The 17,180-nt window shown below is 39.2% G+C and overlaps 2 protein-coding genes and 1 long non-coding RNA gene across 3 annotated transcripts; 2 read left to right on the top strand and 1 right to left on the bottom strand.

Moving 5' to 3' along the window:
* The first annotated feature begins 1,466 nt into the window (after positions 1 to 1,466).
* Positions 1,467 to 4,575, top strand: LOC111325223 (uncharacterized). The gene is made up of 5 exons (XM_088762633.1): positions 1,467 to 1,799; positions 2,233 to 2,347; positions 2,742 to 2,778; positions 2,997 to 3,123; positions 3,518 to 4,575. The coding sequence occupies exons 1-5, from the start codon at positions 1,482 to 1,484 to the stop codon at positions 4,037 to 4,039; spliced, it is 1,119 nt and encodes a 372-aa protein (XP_088618759.1). The 5' UTR covers positions 1,467 to 1,481; the 3' UTR covers positions 4,040 to 4,575.
* A 2,833-nt stretch (positions 4,576 to 7,408) lies between these two features.
* Positions 7,409 to 10,941, bottom strand: LOC148729479 (uncharacterized). Its single transcript, XR_016002282.1, has 2 exons — positions 10,590 to 10,941; positions 7,409 to 8,549 (listed from the first exon to the last, which is right to left on the bottom strand). It is a non-coding gene; the product is annotated as an uncharacterized LOC148729479 (long non-coding RNA).
* Positions 10,942 to 15,049: 4,108 nt separating this feature from the next.
* LOC148729480 (uncharacterized) lies at positions 15,050 to 17,082 on the top strand. Its single transcript, XM_088762631.1, has one exon. It carries the CDS (start codon positions 15,090 to 15,092, stop codon positions 16,950 to 16,952), a length of 1,863 nt encoding a protein of 620 aa, XP_088618757.1. The 5' UTR covers positions 15,050 to 15,089; the 3' UTR covers positions 16,953 to 17,082.
* The last annotated feature ends 98 nt before the right edge of the window (positions 17,083 to 17,180 follow it).

A 17,180-nucleotide genomic window follows, 5' to 3' on the forward strand; every position in this document is an offset into this window, starting at 1 on the left:
CATGGTGCTGCGGAGGTACGTTTTCAATCTGCGCAACCCACTGAATGATCGTTCTGCAGAACATGATGTAGCAGGTATCACTGCAAGGATATGTACCACACGAGAAAACTCTGGGAACATATCAAACAGATCATTCTCATGCATTGTCTGCAACATTTCTGAAACAGTCATATAGCCTAATCCCCGTACACGACGAAAACTCGCGTACATTTTCTGCTCGGCTTCCAGATTTTGTAAAATTTACCCCGTCGATTTTGTAAAATTTAGCAACTCGGGAGAAGCTTTCTTCATCAAGTGTTTCACTCTGACAGATACTAGTAGCGTTGCTTAGGATTACTTTCAGTACACACAGCCCAAAGACAAACTCCAAGTCGCAAATGGCGTTCAATAAGGCTCTGCTCTCAGAGTTGGTTTTTTGATCTTTGTCTGAAGACAGTTTGAGCAGGGCTTCTACAATCCGTTCCATTTGCCCGTGTACGGCCTTTGCGGCTTCCCACCGGCATGACCATCGCGTGGTACTTAATGACTTCAGCGTCAGTTTTAGATCCTCACCTTGTACGTCTGTGTCACTAAACAAGGCGTGTCGTTTGGGACTCGCTTCTAAAAAGTTGTACAGAGCCTGTAAAGTTCCCAGAGCGTTTTGCAATGGTTCAATCTGTGTCAAAGTATCCTTAAGGGAGAGGTTGAGCACATGTCCGTAACAGTGGACGTAGATACCGAGCGGAGAGCACTCTTCCATTCTTTGCGCCATAAAGGACGTGGTAAGGCCAGTTAAATTCACACGAGACAGTGGTTGCCGAGCACGGAACTCAGATCTTCTGATAATCTACAATATGATTCTAAAAAGTTACGCCGAAATTGACTCTAATTAATTCACGACTGGAAATTCCCCACTGTAACTAGTGCAGTGCAGCACAGATTGCACGGTGCCCAACGACAACAAAATTACAAATATGTTTATCAACATATGATCCCCTTCAAAAATAACCAGAAAGTGATCACTTGCTAGGCAACCACTGTCTCGCGTGAATTTAACTGCCTTTATAACGAAGGCTCGATTACCAGCCGCTGTTCGGGAAAATGAGCCCGCACTCATCTCCCCGAAGGGTAAGATTAAAGACCGCGCCCGGGAAACGGTGGAAATCGAGCCTATTTAAACGAAAAAAAAAGCCTATTTAAAAAAAACCGCCGACTTCAGGTTGAAACATAAAATATCTCTTCGAAAAAAAATACACAGACACATGCAAGCTTCTTTAAAAACTAGCTTTGCCCAAATTTCTCGTGCTGCCCAAAAATTCTGAGTTCCCCAAAATTTGGGGGGCTGCAGTCCCCCCCGCCCCCCCCCCCCCGGCCCGTACGCCTATGCATGTAGCCCCTGACATTTCATGCAAGAAAAATAGAAATGCTGCCTACAGAAAAACTCGCTGATACGAAACATCAGCTGGACATTACTAAGAAAGATGTCTTCAATTTCTTATAAAATGCTACATTTTTGTTTCTTCGCAGAAATGCCGGTTTCGGAACACAAGTTCACCTTTTCATCCCAGACTTTCAGACAAAGTCTTTTATCAATAGATGAATATTTCTATCTGACTGTGCCTAAGGTTGGAACATTCGCGGCGTTCGACGACTACGAATGCATCTATTCATGCCTGAGAAACACGTTATGTTGGTCTGTAAACTGGTCAGCGTCAAAAGGAACCGATGGTAAACTTTGGTGTGAGTTACTGTCCTCCCATAAGTATGAATTTCCTGAAAATTTCAGAGAAAATAGGACTTCACATCACGTTTCTATTCAGGTGGGGCATGTCGGGTTACTTACACTGACTTGACTTCTTACTTACTTACACTGACTTCTTACAGTATGAGCTACCGTAAATGGTTTCAAAGCTGACGTTTCGAACGTTTACTCTTCGTCATTCGCTCTGACGAAAGGCAAACGTTCGAAACTTCAGCTTTGAAACCATTTACGGAGGCCAATTTACATTATCAACTTAGTTGATATTATCAAATTACCTTGTTGCCCTCACCGAGGCACCACCACGGTTTCTTTTAGAGACTTACCCCCTTTATTCATTTTCACAGCATACACCTCAGTTATTATGAAGAAAAGTCATCCCATGACGCATTTGAATTTCTGTCGTTAAGTTAGATAGGTATCTATTAGGTATGCATTTGTCCAACTCGAGTGTAGTAAAAGTGGACTTCTTTCTTTTTTCCTTCTTTTGTTAGTCTCCTTGTTCCCCCTCTCCGTGCCATAACGGTGGTAGCTGTGTGATAAGCTATACAGAAAACACTTTTGAATGTGTCTGTGAAGAAGGCTTCAAGGGCGAATATTGCGAAAAAGGTACTTTTAACAGTTCTAATTGCGCTTTAGTTTGCAATGTTTCACCTCAGACGCTCATCTGGTCTTACTGCACAGCTCCAATCCAGACTCGATAACTCGGGATTCGCTCGGGATTGATACGTTCGCGCGCATTTAGGATACCTTAATTAACGGTGGAATTGCTTAGTTTTATTCTAACTGAGAGCACATTTTGTCGCAAAAGAAACATTTTAAAAAAGACAATTAAATTAGATTAAACTTCTTCTAAGAATCAGTGGGAAAATTAAGAAAAACATAATTTTCCAAATCAATTCTTACTCCGAGAGAAAGCTTGCAATTCCCACGAAGACAGCTTGTTACTTCTCCTCCATTCTTAATAATGGGATGTATTTCTTACATCAGTTTTTATTTTTAGCTGTAAAGTCATGCAAGGAGGTTTATGATGCAAAGAAGTAAGTGGCAATAACTGCTTACTCATTTAAACTCATTTATTGCAATCATTTTATCATCTGTGACCGAACGATTGAGATGAACTGTTGGTCTCCTGGTTAAAATCACGATGGACCTCTGCGACAAATAACTCAAGGCGTTTTATAAAAAACAATGATGAAGACTCTTTTAACCAAGAGAGCCTATGACTTCTCTAACTTTTCCAAATGTATTTTAACAGATCAAACACGAGTAAACTGGTCTCCCTCCTTCTTGGCTCAGAGCCAACCTCCGTTCTCTGTCAAATGGGGGATTTTGGATGCGGGGATGGAGGATGGACGCCAGTCATGAAGATTGATGGTAACAAGGTACCACGTGAAATCGATTTTCCGTCAGTTACGTGTCATTCTCGTTTACTATAGGGTCTTAATCGACAGCATGAGCCATTGCGCACTGTTTGTCTTCCTTACAAGCTCCAAATGCTAATGAAACGCTTTAACTTCACCAGAACCGAGGATGAGTATTTATAACGAGTAATGATCTGTGTTAAAGCACAACTCAATAACTATTTCTCGATCACTAGCTTTATTTCATTTCAGAATTTTGCAGTCCAAATGTGGTAAGGTGATAAAATTTAAGGTAGAGCAACCAGCCCTTTTCAAAAAGAAAATCATGATGGTTACAAAATTAATTGTCTTTAGCGGGATCAAGCGATGATTAATCTTTAAACCGGTGATGTATTATCAAACATTTCCTTTCTAGCCAACCTTTCATTATGATGCTGGTTTCTGGAGTAATAAAACGGAATACAACTCTGCTGGAGGACAGACTGGCTTTGATTCGCAGGAGACCAAGTTACCGACATACTGGAACACATCCTTCTCTAAGATTTGCCTCGGTATGAAGATTGGCGGACAGATCAGGTTCATTGTCCTCAACATGGAGGCTAGCTCTCTATACTCGCTGATCGCTGACCAGAAATACCGAAGTACCTCATTGGGTCGTGACACGTGGAAGAAGCTTATTGGACCAGAGGCCTCCCTGCAGCCTAACTGTAACAGGGAAGGTTTCAATGTTGTGTCTAATGTCGTTACTAACCCTAGAGCAAGAATCGGTTTGATTGCAAACAATCAGAATGACTGCGACACCTGCGACTCCAGGATTGGATTTGGTACAGGAGGGCTATATGATGATTCCAACACGTGTGGAAACGAGGCCTCTCGTCTCGATACAGATAATGGAGATAAACACATTAAAGCCATGGGATATATTTTAGTTCATTGAGAACAAAACAAAAACAAAAATTCTTATTCTCTTCATTTGTATTAATCTGTCTTCAATTTTGGCAGGGCTTATGTCGGTAGAATGGTACATCCAAGGTTACTCTAGCAAATGTTTTTGTTTGTCAATTGGAATTTTCCGGGAAAATCTAATCTGAAAATCTGAAACAATTCGTATCGATTAACTCTACCTGTAGCCAAAATTACTTACCGTGTCTTACTTTGATGGGAATTTTAATTGACAGAAAAGTGAAAAGTCCTGCGAGTGAAATAATTGCCCTTGTAAAAAAATTCTTGATACCCCATTGGAGTAAAAACGAACAATAAAACATTAATAAGAATGAAGAGTGTGCGAAGTTCCTCTTGCTGATCTCCCATACAGCGATATCTTTCACCCACTTATGGTGTAAAGGCATCATAATCCTTCTGATATCATCGACTGATTAGTGTGAGTGATGAACTTCACCGGTCTAACGATCCATAGACTGTCTGATTTCTTGCTCCATGAGAACTACAACCGGCAAACGCTATGCAAGATGTCAAAAACGCCTCCAACAACATTTCACCTCTCATTTAAAGTTCAGTCGAATCTGTATCAAGCGGCACTGTATGAAACGGTCACCTTGTATTAGGCGATCGGTTTTCAAAGTCCCCAATTTGTTTTCTCAGAATCACCGTAATTTTCACTTCTTTTAAGCAGTCACCTCTATTAGGCTGTCGTGCTCACCTTCGATTGAGTCCCAAGGGCCTGTTCGTCAGGCTTTTTACCTGTATTGAACGGTCACTTAAAGCGGATCTACTCAAGGAAAACTAAGGCCCCGTCCACACGTATCCGAATATTTTTTAATCCGCAACTTTTTCTCTCCGGATACGAAAATATTCGCGTCAAAACGAATTCCCCCGTCCACAGGTATCCGGATTCACTCCGGATTCACTCCGGATTCACTCTATTACCCAGTCGCGGCATTTAGCAGCCGCAAAATTTCCATGTTTCAGTTAGCGTGCACCAGTTCAAACAATTAAAAACATGTCGAAATCAGGCAAGAAAGCTAAGAAGAATGAAGGGAACAAGCCAGAATCATTCATATGGAGCGACGACGAGGTAGAGTTGTTATTGAACGTAAAAATTGAGTTCAAAGCCGCGAAATCTATGGAGAACATTGACTGGGGGTCGTGCCACAGTAAATATGGCGATATTTTAGATCGCTTTGTAAATCAGTATCTCGGCGGCCATATTTAACTTTGTGTGGTAAACACTGGCGCCAGTTTTCTGCGGTCAACGTATCAGAAAATATCCGGAATCGACCGTCCACACGTATCCGAAATGTTATCGGATTAAAAAATTTCCACTCTCGAGAGCGGATTAAAAAATATCCGGATTTGCTTGCGAATTCGCTGGATACGTGTCGACGATAGCCGTACCCAGAACGAAAAAGTTGCGGATTCAAAAATATCCGGATGCGTGTGGACGGGGGCCTAAGAATAATCTTTCAAGAAAAAATTGAATCCATATTTATCTGTTGAAACAAGAGCCATAATTGGGACCAATTATGGCTCTTGGTTGAAATCACTGTTAATAGTATTTTTGAGGGAGTTCTCGAGAGTTCTTGCCTTGTTGAAGCAAATACCACGAGGAAAAGCATGTGATTATGTATTAATAATATACATGAAAAAATTCGAGACAGCTTATCATAATTAGGCTGAAGAAAGGCGCGCGCATCGCGTACAAAGATAATTTATTCAAACCCTGCAAGTGACATCGGGCGTTCAGTCAAAAAAATGCTTACGATCAAAACAATAAGATGAAATGAAATTTTCACATCTTTAAGGCGCAAAAAAGTTCCAAGTCTGGCTAAGCAGTTCAAGAAATTGTTCAGTGAGTCTGGTGATCCTGTGAGTTTCTTTGATTTTTTACCAATCAGAATGTCTGGTTTGTTACTTTCTTTGCAGTGAATTAACACTCTTCTGCACTGAATTACCTGAAAACTGCATTCATCTTAGTAGATAGGGATGACGGGTCCTGGACCAAAATTGTGGAATAAATTAAAAAACAAGAGAAAACGTGGTGAGAACAATAGATTTTTGATATAAAGGAACTAAGAAGACATGTCGTCAAGGAGACAAAGTGCGGAATAAATTAACTCAGAAAGAGTCAAACTATGGGAGAGTTTGAGGGTGTTTTATGGTTTAGATGTAGATGTTAGGGTTAGGGTTTTAGGGTTTTATGGTTTAGGTGTAGGTGTAAGTGTTAGGGTTTTAGGGTTTAGGATTAAGATTTAAAGTTTAAGGTTTTCAATTAGAATATGAGAAAGTCCTAATGAATCAAACAATGGAAACAATGAAATCCAAGATGGTGTCGTTGTAATTGCATCATCAGAAAGAAATAGTTAAAACTCGAAGTGCTTCTTATCAAAGGAATCCTAATTTTAGTGATTTCTTTTAGTAATTCTCGGGTTTATAAAAAGGGTTAGGGTTTTAGGGTTTAGGGTTAAGATTTAAAGTTTAAGGTTTTCAATTGAAATATGAGAAGAGAGAATAAGAGAGCCCTAATGGACCTAATGTATGTAACAATCATGAAAACAATTAAATCCAAGATGGCGTCTTTATGATTGCATCATCAGAAAGAAATGGTTAGTACTCGTGGTAGTTCTTATCAGAGGGTTCATAACTTTCGAGATTCCTTTTAGTAGTTCTCAGATGCAATGTTTATATGAAGTTCATATATTTTGAACCGCGGTATTAGATACGTGTGCTGCTTGATCCTCGCAGTAGAGAGCGCTATTTATGCAATAGCGAAAATCAGACCTGAAAAAAATGAGGCCTGTACGGGATTCGAACCACTGACCTAATACCGCACTGTATCTGATACAGTATCACTGTATCTAATACCGCAGTTCAAAATATATGAACTTCATATATTCACTGTATCTGATTTATCATCACGGGCTTATTACAAATCAACTTAACGGCCTGTTCCCAGTTCGCTTGTTAGCTCAATTGGTAGAGCGCTGCACTAGTATCGCAGAGGTCAGTGGTTCGAATCCCGTACAGGCCTGATTTTTTTCAGATCTGATTTTCGCTATTGCATGAATAGCGCTCTCTACTGCGAGGATCGTGCTTCATACGTATCTAATACCGCAGTTCAAAATATATGAACTTCATATATACATTGTATTTGCATGTTTTGTTTGTAAATAAATGCTTTTACATCTTATAATCAGTTTATTTCTCAATTGATGTGAAAAGAGTGACTATGTGAGAGTATGGAACTATCCCTACAAGATTTAATACAATTTTTCTTTTGGTATGAGCAACGATTCAACCATTTATATGATTGGAAACAACCTTTCATAGCTGTAAAATTTACCCATGGTGAGCAGAATTAAAAATTTTATTTGGATCGAGTCATGGAGGAAAGCACTTTTAGAATTCACATTCAACCGCAAAGAAAACCTCACGAGAATGAAAATTTACTCATGTCTTTAAGTGATGGATTACTTACCACACTTCAACTATGTTTGTGGAAATATGATATGACTAGTGTATATGAAATTACTCTAGAAGCCGTTGAACTTTTACCATTACCTTTGACAAGATTTTTAGGAAAGCTTACACAGATACCCCTATTCGCATTTTTCGAACCATCCCCAACCCTAGAAAGGATCTTGTATGCTATGTTCATTGGATGATAACAAAATTAGAATTTCCTAGTATGGAATTTAAAGTGACACTCAACATCATCACAACACATAAAGAGGGTGATCAAAAGGTATTCATTTACATTCTACTTTTTTTACAAAGGTTTTTTTTCTCGTAATTCCTATAACTCAGCTTTAATGCCTGTGAATGGTATGGTATGGTATAGCCTCGAGCAAATCTTACGCTTCTTTCGTGCTTAGCAACCTCCCGCTTTGGTGGTGGTTCTGGTGGTAGTCATTTCTGTTTATCTTGATCTTGTTCTTTCTTTCTTTGCTCGTAGATGGCTTCATCTTACGCTCATTTATTTTCCACTTCTAAAATCTTTTGACATAACACCACCGTTTTCAAATCATGACAGGCCTGATCTACCATGCCTTGTCCCTATGTAGTTGTCATCTTGGGAATGATGATGGAGAAGAATCTTTTAGGAAATGTACCATGTGCATGATGTTGCTTTAATTCTTCCAGAATGCGCTCTTTATATTTAATTCCTGCTTTAATAGTCATCTATTTTATTCGATGCTCTTTAAGAGCTATGGCACGAGTTGGCTGCGACTTAGTCATGTTATCCCTATGAAGTGGTGTGAACTAATGAGAACTTTTGTAATGTTATCTTTTATAAAAATAGATGTAGAGATGAGAGTACTAATCATTTACTGTGATGTACTGGAGAGAGAAGGATGAGTGGGTTTTCCTACGTATGCGATGACTGTAAGGAAGACTTGATCTATTGATTTACAAAACCAGCCTGACACTCATGACGCGAGAGAAAATCCATCGTACCAAAGTCTTTTTAGAACTCTTAAAACTCGTACCTGAAAAGGAAAGAGCTGGAGAATTAGTTAGAGTGTATTTAAAGACGCTAAAGAATTCTTACGAACACACACACACACACACACACACACATACACACGCACATCCACATTTTAACTTTGCCATCAAGTTAATTTACGCTTTCAACTCATTTTTAGATATTCATTCAGTAGTTTATCCACATCAAGATTTAGATCCATTGTCCTTTTTCTCGGAAAGATTTCAATGGGTTCTACAAAGCCATTGTTTTTATTCTCGGAAAGACTACAATAGGGTTTACATGTTTCTTTTATTTAAAATGTCTGTTTTGAATACTAATTTTAACTCGACTCTCATCCCTACATACGCGCTACCAAGACCCATTCGATAATTATAAGTACGCTAAAACTTCTACTTATAACCTCTATCTTTAAAATAACCTTTAATCCCTATTTTACCTACATAAACACATAAAATAATTTCAATAGAGTTTGAAAGTTAGATATAAATATTTGTTTTTCATTCGTGTATAAGATATATAAATGCGTAGGAGTTCTCATCATTTGCTGTCGAATGCTGTAGAGAAAAGAGTTCTTGAGAAGATGGAATCGCAGACTGTAGAGTGTTATGATAACATGATGGACTACGAAAACTGTTTAGCGGCTTTGACGCAACAAAAAATTCCTCGCATCACTGTTTCTAGAGGTAGTAAAAACTTGTACCTGACAACAAGAAAGCCACGGAACTCGTAAAGGATGTATTTTAAAAACAGCGACGAACTTTATAAGACAGTTCAATAGAGTAAATAAATATATAATGTAAAGTTTATCTGTGTCACTACATTTAGTCGCATTTTTCGAATTTCGTTGAAAGACATCTATCCACAAATCGCCCTTCAGAAGAAAAAATAGCCCCACTGTCTTTATTCCCTTTCTGGCTCTTCCTTTCCGGAGTTGCTTTTCCGGATCGCAGCCGAAGGTCGCGAAAAAGGTTTTTCCTAACCACAGCCAAAGGCTGTGGCCCGTTACACTGAATTTATTCACGGTAGTCCGTGACTATTGACTATTTTAACCCTACCTGCTTTTTTCATACTATTTACACCAATGTTATTATCTATAGAGTATCCTTTCACTCGTATTGTTTCCTGTGAACCCAATCACAAGATCGTAAGTTTGTAATATCGTAAAAAAACTCTGACGTGACTATGACCAACACCACCACCGCAGAAATACGCGTGACATCGTGACACAAACCTATTTGAATATTAGACTTTTTGAATAATTATGACACGACTTGTTTTGAATAGGGTCTACCATTCCCATTGTCTCTTTTTTGTTTGGGGGGGGAAAGATTTCAATAGCTTCTAGAATCCTATTGTCTTTTTTCTCGGAAAGATTTCAAAAGCTTCCAAAATCGCATTGTCTTTATTCTCGTAAAAACTGGATCGTGATACATCCATTCATGCATGACACTTGAAAGTTCGACACACACACTCATGACACTTCTCTTTTCCCTTTTTTTTATAAACCTGAGAACTACTAAAGGGAATATCTAAAGTTAGGAATCCACTGCTAAGAACTACCACGAGTTCTAACCATTTCTTTCTGGTGATGCAATTATAACGACACCATCTTGGATTCCATTGTTTGCATTGTTTGATTCGTTAGGACTTTCTCATATTTTCATTGAAAGCCTTAAACTTTAAATCTTAACCCTAAACCCTAAAACCCTAACACTTACACCTACATCTAAACCATAAATCACCCTAAAACTCTAACGTAGTTTGACTCTTTCTGAGTTAATTTATTCCACAGTTTGTCTCTTTGACGACATGTCTTCTTAGTTCCTTTATATCAAAAATCTATGGTTCTCACCACGTTTTCTATCGTTTTTTAATTTATTCCACATTTTTGGTCCAGAACCCCTCATCCCTATCTACTAAGATGAATGCAGTTTTCAGGTAATTCAGTGCAGAAGAGTGTTAATTCACGGCAAAGAAAGTAACAAACCAGACATTCTGACTGGTCAAAAATCAAAGAAACTCACAGGATTAACAAACTCACCGAACAATTTCTTGAACTGTTTGGCCACACTTTGAACTTTTTTGCGCCTCAAAGATGTGAAAATATCATGTCATCTTATTGTTTTGATCGTACGCAGTTGTTTTGACTGAACGCCCGATGTCACTTGCAGGATTTGAATAAATTATTTTTGCACGTGATGCGCGCGCCTTTCTTCAGCATAATTATGATAAGCTACCTGGTATTTTTTCATGTATATCATTAATACATAATCACATGCTTTTCCTCGTGCAATTTGCTTCAACAAGGCAAGAACTCTCAAGGAGGATACTTTAGTGTCGAGCGTTTAACGTCCGCTGTTTCTCAGAATGATGTCGGCTCGGGCTGACGGCTTTCCACTTATATACCGTGACCAACACTCAAGGTCTTAAAATAATTGAGAAGAATTTGCTACCTTTCTATAACATCAAGAAATGGTTAGATATTCTAGTCTTCTCGGATAGGGACGAATAAATGGAGGTCCCGTCTCCGGCAGGGTTGGGGTAGGAGACGTTAATTTCCCACACACGAGATTACTGTGTGATGGATGTCCTCCCCTGGGGTGGGATGGGTGGGAAGGTGAGATCGATATGGACTGAAGCGGCTGCCAGAGGCGCCTGAATGCTGACGTCTGTCCTCAACCTTAACAACATCTCATTGTAACAAACCTGTAATTCAGCTCTCTGCAAAAGGTTTGAATAAGCATCATATCATATTAGTACATGACATGCGTACCTTACTTTGCATACATCACTTTACATACATTAGTTATACGGTTACGCCATTACAGATACTAACAAAATTGCATGAGTTCTACGGGCTCATGCAATTTTGTTAGTTTTTGAAAAAACTTACTTGTGCTTATTTATTCCAAATTACACTCGAAATCATGCGATTACCTATACAAAATGTCGTTTTTTTTTTATCTCTCTTTGTATCACCCTTTTTCTGTGGAACCTGTATCAAGCGGTCGCCCTGTATTTAAGCGGTCATTCCGCCATTCCCCAAGAGTGACGGTAAATTCAAGTTCGACTGTGATCTTAGAGCGTAAGTTAATTTTTACATCTATACCAAGTGTGTGGTGTAAATAAAAGTTACCATTTAAACAAACAAGAAATTTTGTGAGTCGAATAAAAAAAATTAGTAACCACTGTGCTTCAGTTTGTGAGCGAAAATTCCTTTCACAAAAATCTCTGTGGAAGTCTCATTTGCAGCCATTCTTTGGGGTTCAACAGCTGCTTCCAATTGAACTCTCTCCCGTTGGGAATTTTGCCCGTTGAGAATGGTCTAATCCGATACTGTTTTCTCCCAAAGAGGCTACTGTACGGGGAGCTTCAACAAAGCAAGAACTCTCAAGGACAAAAAGGGCTTTGAGGACACACTGAGAGCTTCTCTGAAATGCTCTGGCTTCTTTCTTGAAGCGCGAGATTAAAAGACGTAAAATTCTCATGTAAGTAGAAAAAATTCTTCGCGCCGCCATCTTTGTTTTAAATTTTCGTCTTTTAATCTCGCGCTTCTTTCGCACGTTTCTCTCGCGCGTGACGCAAGAGTTATCTGTTCCCCGCGCGAGGAAACTAGTACGAGCCGCCTTAATTAAAAGACGAAAATTTAAAACAAAGATGGCTGCGCGAAGAATTTTTTCTACTTACGTGAGAATTTTACGTAAGAGCTTGTATTTGATGTGTTGAGCGGCCACTGTAAATGCAGGAGATAGAAACTAAGATAAAGAAGACGATTTTCCGAGAAGTAAAGGTTGCTTCACTTCACATTTAAAAGAAATATTCAACCGATATGAAATCTTGCGACGGCGAAAAAAGAAGAACTCAAGTGAAGGATAATCTACCTGAAGTGGAAGAAGGCTTTGAAACTTCAAGGAAAATAATATGATATAGCCAGAAGTCATGTGTAGGATTTTTAAGATGAGCCTGGGAGGCTGTCTTTGACGGCTGTTTAATGATTTTCTTCGCAGTAAACGTCTGCAAACATGAGATCGTAGGTGCTCGCGCGAGCACACGCAATTGTCAGCGGTATCTAAAACAGATCATGAGCAAACGTCGATCTTATAGAATCCAGATTTTTAAATGAGCGAGAACGCGCGTGGAAATTGCTAAACTCACGAAAGCTATTGCATGAAAACAAGTCCGGTGACCCCTTCTTTTTTTTGTTCTAATATGATAATAACGTCGAAAGGAATCATCAGAAAAAAAACTAGAAAATTCTACGGAAGGAAATTTGCGATGTCTGAAAATTGCCTTTTTTCTAAATTTTCTGAAATTCCGCTCCGTATAATTTTTTTTAAATCTTTGTGCATTTTCAAGTGCCAAAAGCAATCACTTAAAAAAATCGTGGGGTCACCGGGTTAGTTTTGGAATTATTTAAGCCACAAGCTAAAAAATGCGTCTGAATAAGCCTATGAAAGCGTTGCCATGGAAACTGCTAGTGATGAAATGACACCTATTTTTGGATAACCAATGATTATATAATTCAATCCCGTAAAATTGTTCAACTGGCCTTGGACAGTCTTTCTGTTGTATTCTTTCAAAGTTACAAACCATCAAAAAGATGAAAAGCGGTACGAGCCACCTTAAGAAAAAAGGCAATTAGGCACCTGATCCCAGCATCAACCTTACATCTCATCTACCAAGCTTTAGTAAAACCTCACTTTGATTACTGTGACATTGTTTGGGGTAGCTGTGGGAAAACGCTACGAGACAAACTGCAGAAATTGCAGAATAGAGCAGCCCGTGTGTTGACATTCTCTAACTATGATGCTGATGCAACTGAGCTACTCGAGTTTTTAGGGTGGAAAAATCTTGCACGCCAGCAGGAAATCCATAAAGCCACCATGATGTTGAGATGTCTGCACGGGCTAGCTCCAAGGTATCTATATTCAAAGTTTACGTGGCGTGACTCTGCTTATGACCTCAGGGACTCTGAAAATAAGCTTAAAGTTCCACTACCGCGCACTAATTATTACAGAAAAAGCTTTAGCTACAATGGCGCCACATTATGGAACAGTTTACCACGCGATATAAGGAACACAGAGTCTCTGGGGTTATTTAAACGTAAGATCAATGACATTTTTAAAGTCTAACGCACGGCATTCACGGAAAACAGCTTTAGTGTTATAGTATGTAGTTTTAATTTTAAATATCTTAGCGTATGTGATATGTATTTTTATAGGCTGATGAATTGATCGTGTCTAAATAAAGATTACAATACAATAAGATACTGGACGCGGCTGCCTTTAAGAACGCGGTCACGTCCGACAGGGCATGGGTCGTGACCGCCACCTTTGCGCGGGAAATACGAGCCTTAAGATTTGCGTTGTGCAAGGGGTTGCCGAAACACCTAACAACAAACACATTCAGTCAGAGAATTACTGCTGGAGTCAGGTGGTTTTGCTGCTATGACGTCCTTTAAGAAGACCCGAGAACTTTTAACAGGCTCTTATTTGGCCGACATGATTTCTAAAGGAAGAGAAAGTAGAATTTCAATCAAATCTTTGGCGCCATTTTTATTATAACAAACACGAGTCGAAGAAAGATGGCGCAAAATAATATAAATAATGCAAAATCATTTTCTAAAGCGGTCCTAAACTGCCACTGATTCATTTTACACGATAAAAGTGAAGGTTAAAATGAAAAATAAAGCAATACTGTCCGAGGAAAATTTACCCAGATTTACCTGCTTTTCGTATTCCTTTCTGAAGACTTGACGCTCACGCAAAAACCCTTTCTGAATTATGGAAACAAAAATGAACCAGACAGTTAAGATATCTATTTCTTTTATAATAATGTTTGCAAATTTTATGCAAAACTTGTTAATTTAAGATTTGCTCATTCTGTTTTATCGTCTACCTCGATTCGTGACATTCGACGATTGACTGAGATGGGTTGCAATCCGAGAATTAGCGTGTCTGGACTCGTTGAATGAAAGGACTGTGGTTACGTGGGTTGGAAAAGATTTCCTGAGTACAAAATAACCAACTGATTTTACCGATGACTGCGGGTTTGAGCAAAAAGCGTATCTTCCTTACTTTTCTCTCACTTAATGTTTTATCATTAACTAAACGATATGTTTGAGTTAAAGCCGCTGTAGGGGTCAAACTGTTCTATCTGATGAATCTTCGATTTCATTGTTTGTTGAAATTTTGCACCGCTACCTATGCACACGGGACACTGAACAGAGGTCGAGGCAGATGCAGCATCATCACCGTGTTTTGCATTATTGATATCATCGTCTCTTTCTTCATTGACAAATCCCGCCGGCTTCAGTTTTGAAGTTATGATTTGAATATGACCACTTTCATAAATGGCTGCCGAATTAATATTCTTTTGTTTAAATTTAAATAGCCCTTTTTACAGTTCCCGGCGCCATATTGGATTTGTAACCGCGCAAACACGATAGCGAGGCTCCCGGTGACCCGCGTAATACAAAAGCAGTAAATATAGCTGATCGCAATAGGCTTCTCACGTTCAATCGCTTCGAAAACAGTCGAAAATGGTGCTTGTTTACCAAGATAAGGAGATTTCAACGCTAGAGGATATCCAGAAGTTAAAAGTGAAAGATTTGAGGGAGATATTACGTTCAAATTCAGAAGCGACGGGCGGAATTAAAGCGGACTTGGTGTTAAAGGTATACGCTATTCTAATGCGTAATGTGCTACGACCGGGTGAGAATCAACAGCAAACTGGCGATAATATTCCTCAGAATGATCAAAGTACTGCAGAAAATGGAGGCGAATTCAAGTATGATGATACTTTACGAAGAATCTCGGCTCTCGGATGGTCCACTGATTTGCGTCAGCTCCCCGAGCTGAATTTCATTCAGCTTTACGACTACCTTGTTGTGTCAACTCGCAAGTACCGCCACATTGTTCTCAAGGGAACAAACTACAAGAAATTGAAGTCGTATCAATTTTTCTTTGAAGGGAACGTTAAGAGGCTGGAAAGCAAATCCTATGATGGCAAGACGTACGTGAAAGCCACTGTTCTGCCATCGATGAAAAAGTCGCCTTACCGCGTGGTCGTGGAGTTCACACCTCAGTGTGATATATTACGCTCAGCCTGTACCTGTCCCGCGGGGCTTGGCATTCAAGGAAAAGGAAAGTGCAATCATTTAGGAGGTGTGCTGTTTGCCTTAGAAGACTTCACAAGACGCGGTCTTCAAAATCATCCTGAACCTCTGTCTTGTACATCGCGTCTTTCTGTATGGGTTGTTCCACGCAATCAGAGCGTTGCAGCCAAACCCCTTGACCAGGTCTTAATAAGAAAAATAAGGTTTGGAAAGAAAAACATCCGCCTCAAGCCAAAGTTGATAAACTTTGACCCAAGACCACCACAACAGCGCAACAGGGATGCAGAAGGGTTCAAAACTTTAAGCGAAAACCTCCAAAACTGTCTGCCTTCAAGCTCATTCTTCCTCTTTCACGACCTAAAATCAAACTGTTCTGAGGAACCCACCCTTCAAGAGACTGAAGAGCAAGTCGAGGAAACTGTTGCCTTCACCGACAGCTATGACATAGCTACTAATCGCTTTAAAACTATGATCGATGAACATGTTACGAGCCTAACCATTACACCAGAGGAGATCAAGGAAACTGAGAGGCTGACCAGAGGGCAATCAAAAAACGATTTTTGGTTTGAAAAAAGGAAAACTGTATTAACAGCATCAAATTTTGGAAATGCTGCCAAAACAAAAGTGGAGCCGTCAAATAAAATAAAGGCAATACTTTATGGTAACTTTACAACTGAAGCTGTCCAATATGGAATCGAAAGTGAAGAAAAAGCTGTAAATTTATTTATAAAGGAAATGGGTCAGGATGGAATCAGAGTAAAGGTGGAGGAAACGGGATTGTCATTGTCAAAGGACAAACCATACCTCGGCGCAAGCTTGGACAGAATAGTGACAATAATGGACACTGGTGAAAAATGGGGGATGGAGATCAAGTCTCCTTTCAGCAAAGCTGGCATGACTGTCGATGAAGCTTGTAAAGCAAAGAATTTTTTCCTGGAAAAACTAGCTGATGGGTCTGTTCAACTGAAAAGGAACCACAACTACTTTTGTCAAATTCAAGGTCAGCTGTACTGTTCCCTCATACCCCTTGAAGGCATTTTTTTAGTAGTGTACTTTGGAGAAAACATGCCACTGTTTATTGAAAAAATTCACTTTGATAACAGCAAATGGCGCGATGACTTGTTAGCAAAGATTAATTATTTTTATCGAAGGGCTTTTTTTCCTGAGGTACTGACCGCACGAGTGAAAAGAGGAAAGGTCCTTTACCTACATGGTGGTTGGCTTCCATTCGGACACTATTCAAGCTCAAGAAGTGGTTTAAAGTTAACACTTCAGAGAGAAAAATGAGGTGAACAATGAATACTTGTAAATATTAAGGGTAAAATTCAAAACCATTCTTTTCTTTAAGCATGAACAGTGCAAAAAATACATGTAATTTCATTTTTTACTGAAATAAAGTAAACACTTGGTTCCATGATTATTTGTTTTATATTAATTATGTCTGTGTCTCAAAAGGAATGTCAGATTTTTCCATAGAAAAAAAAAAGCTTGTTAACCGAGCTTAGGTTGTCTGTC

Source organism: Stylophora pistillata, chromosome 6 (genome assembly GCF_964205215.1).
Source record: "Stylophora pistillata chromosome 6, jaStyPist1.2, whole genome shotgun sequence".
Taxonomy (NCBI): domain Eukaryota; kingdom Metazoa; phylum Cnidaria; class Anthozoa; order Scleractinia; family Pocilloporidae; genus Stylophora; species Stylophora pistillata.

Bases quoted from the DNA above. Each gene is read 5' to 3' on its own strand.
- LOC111325223 (XM_088762633.1), top strand. From the start codon at position 1,482: ATGCTACATTTTTGTTTCTTCGCAGAAATGCCGGTTTCGGAACACAAG. The intron at 1,800-2,232 runs GTGGGGCATGTC...TTCTTTTGTTAG, and splicing joins CACATCACGTTTCTATTCAG to TCTCCTTGTTCCCCCTCTCC. The intron at 3,124-3,517 runs GTACCACGTGAA...TTTCCTTTCTAG, and splicing joins TGAAGATTGATGGTAACAAG to CCAACCTTTCATTATGATGC.
- LOC148729480 (XM_088762631.1), top strand. From the start codon at position 15,090: ATGGTGCTTGTTTACCAAGATAAGGAGATTTCAACGCTAGAGGATATC.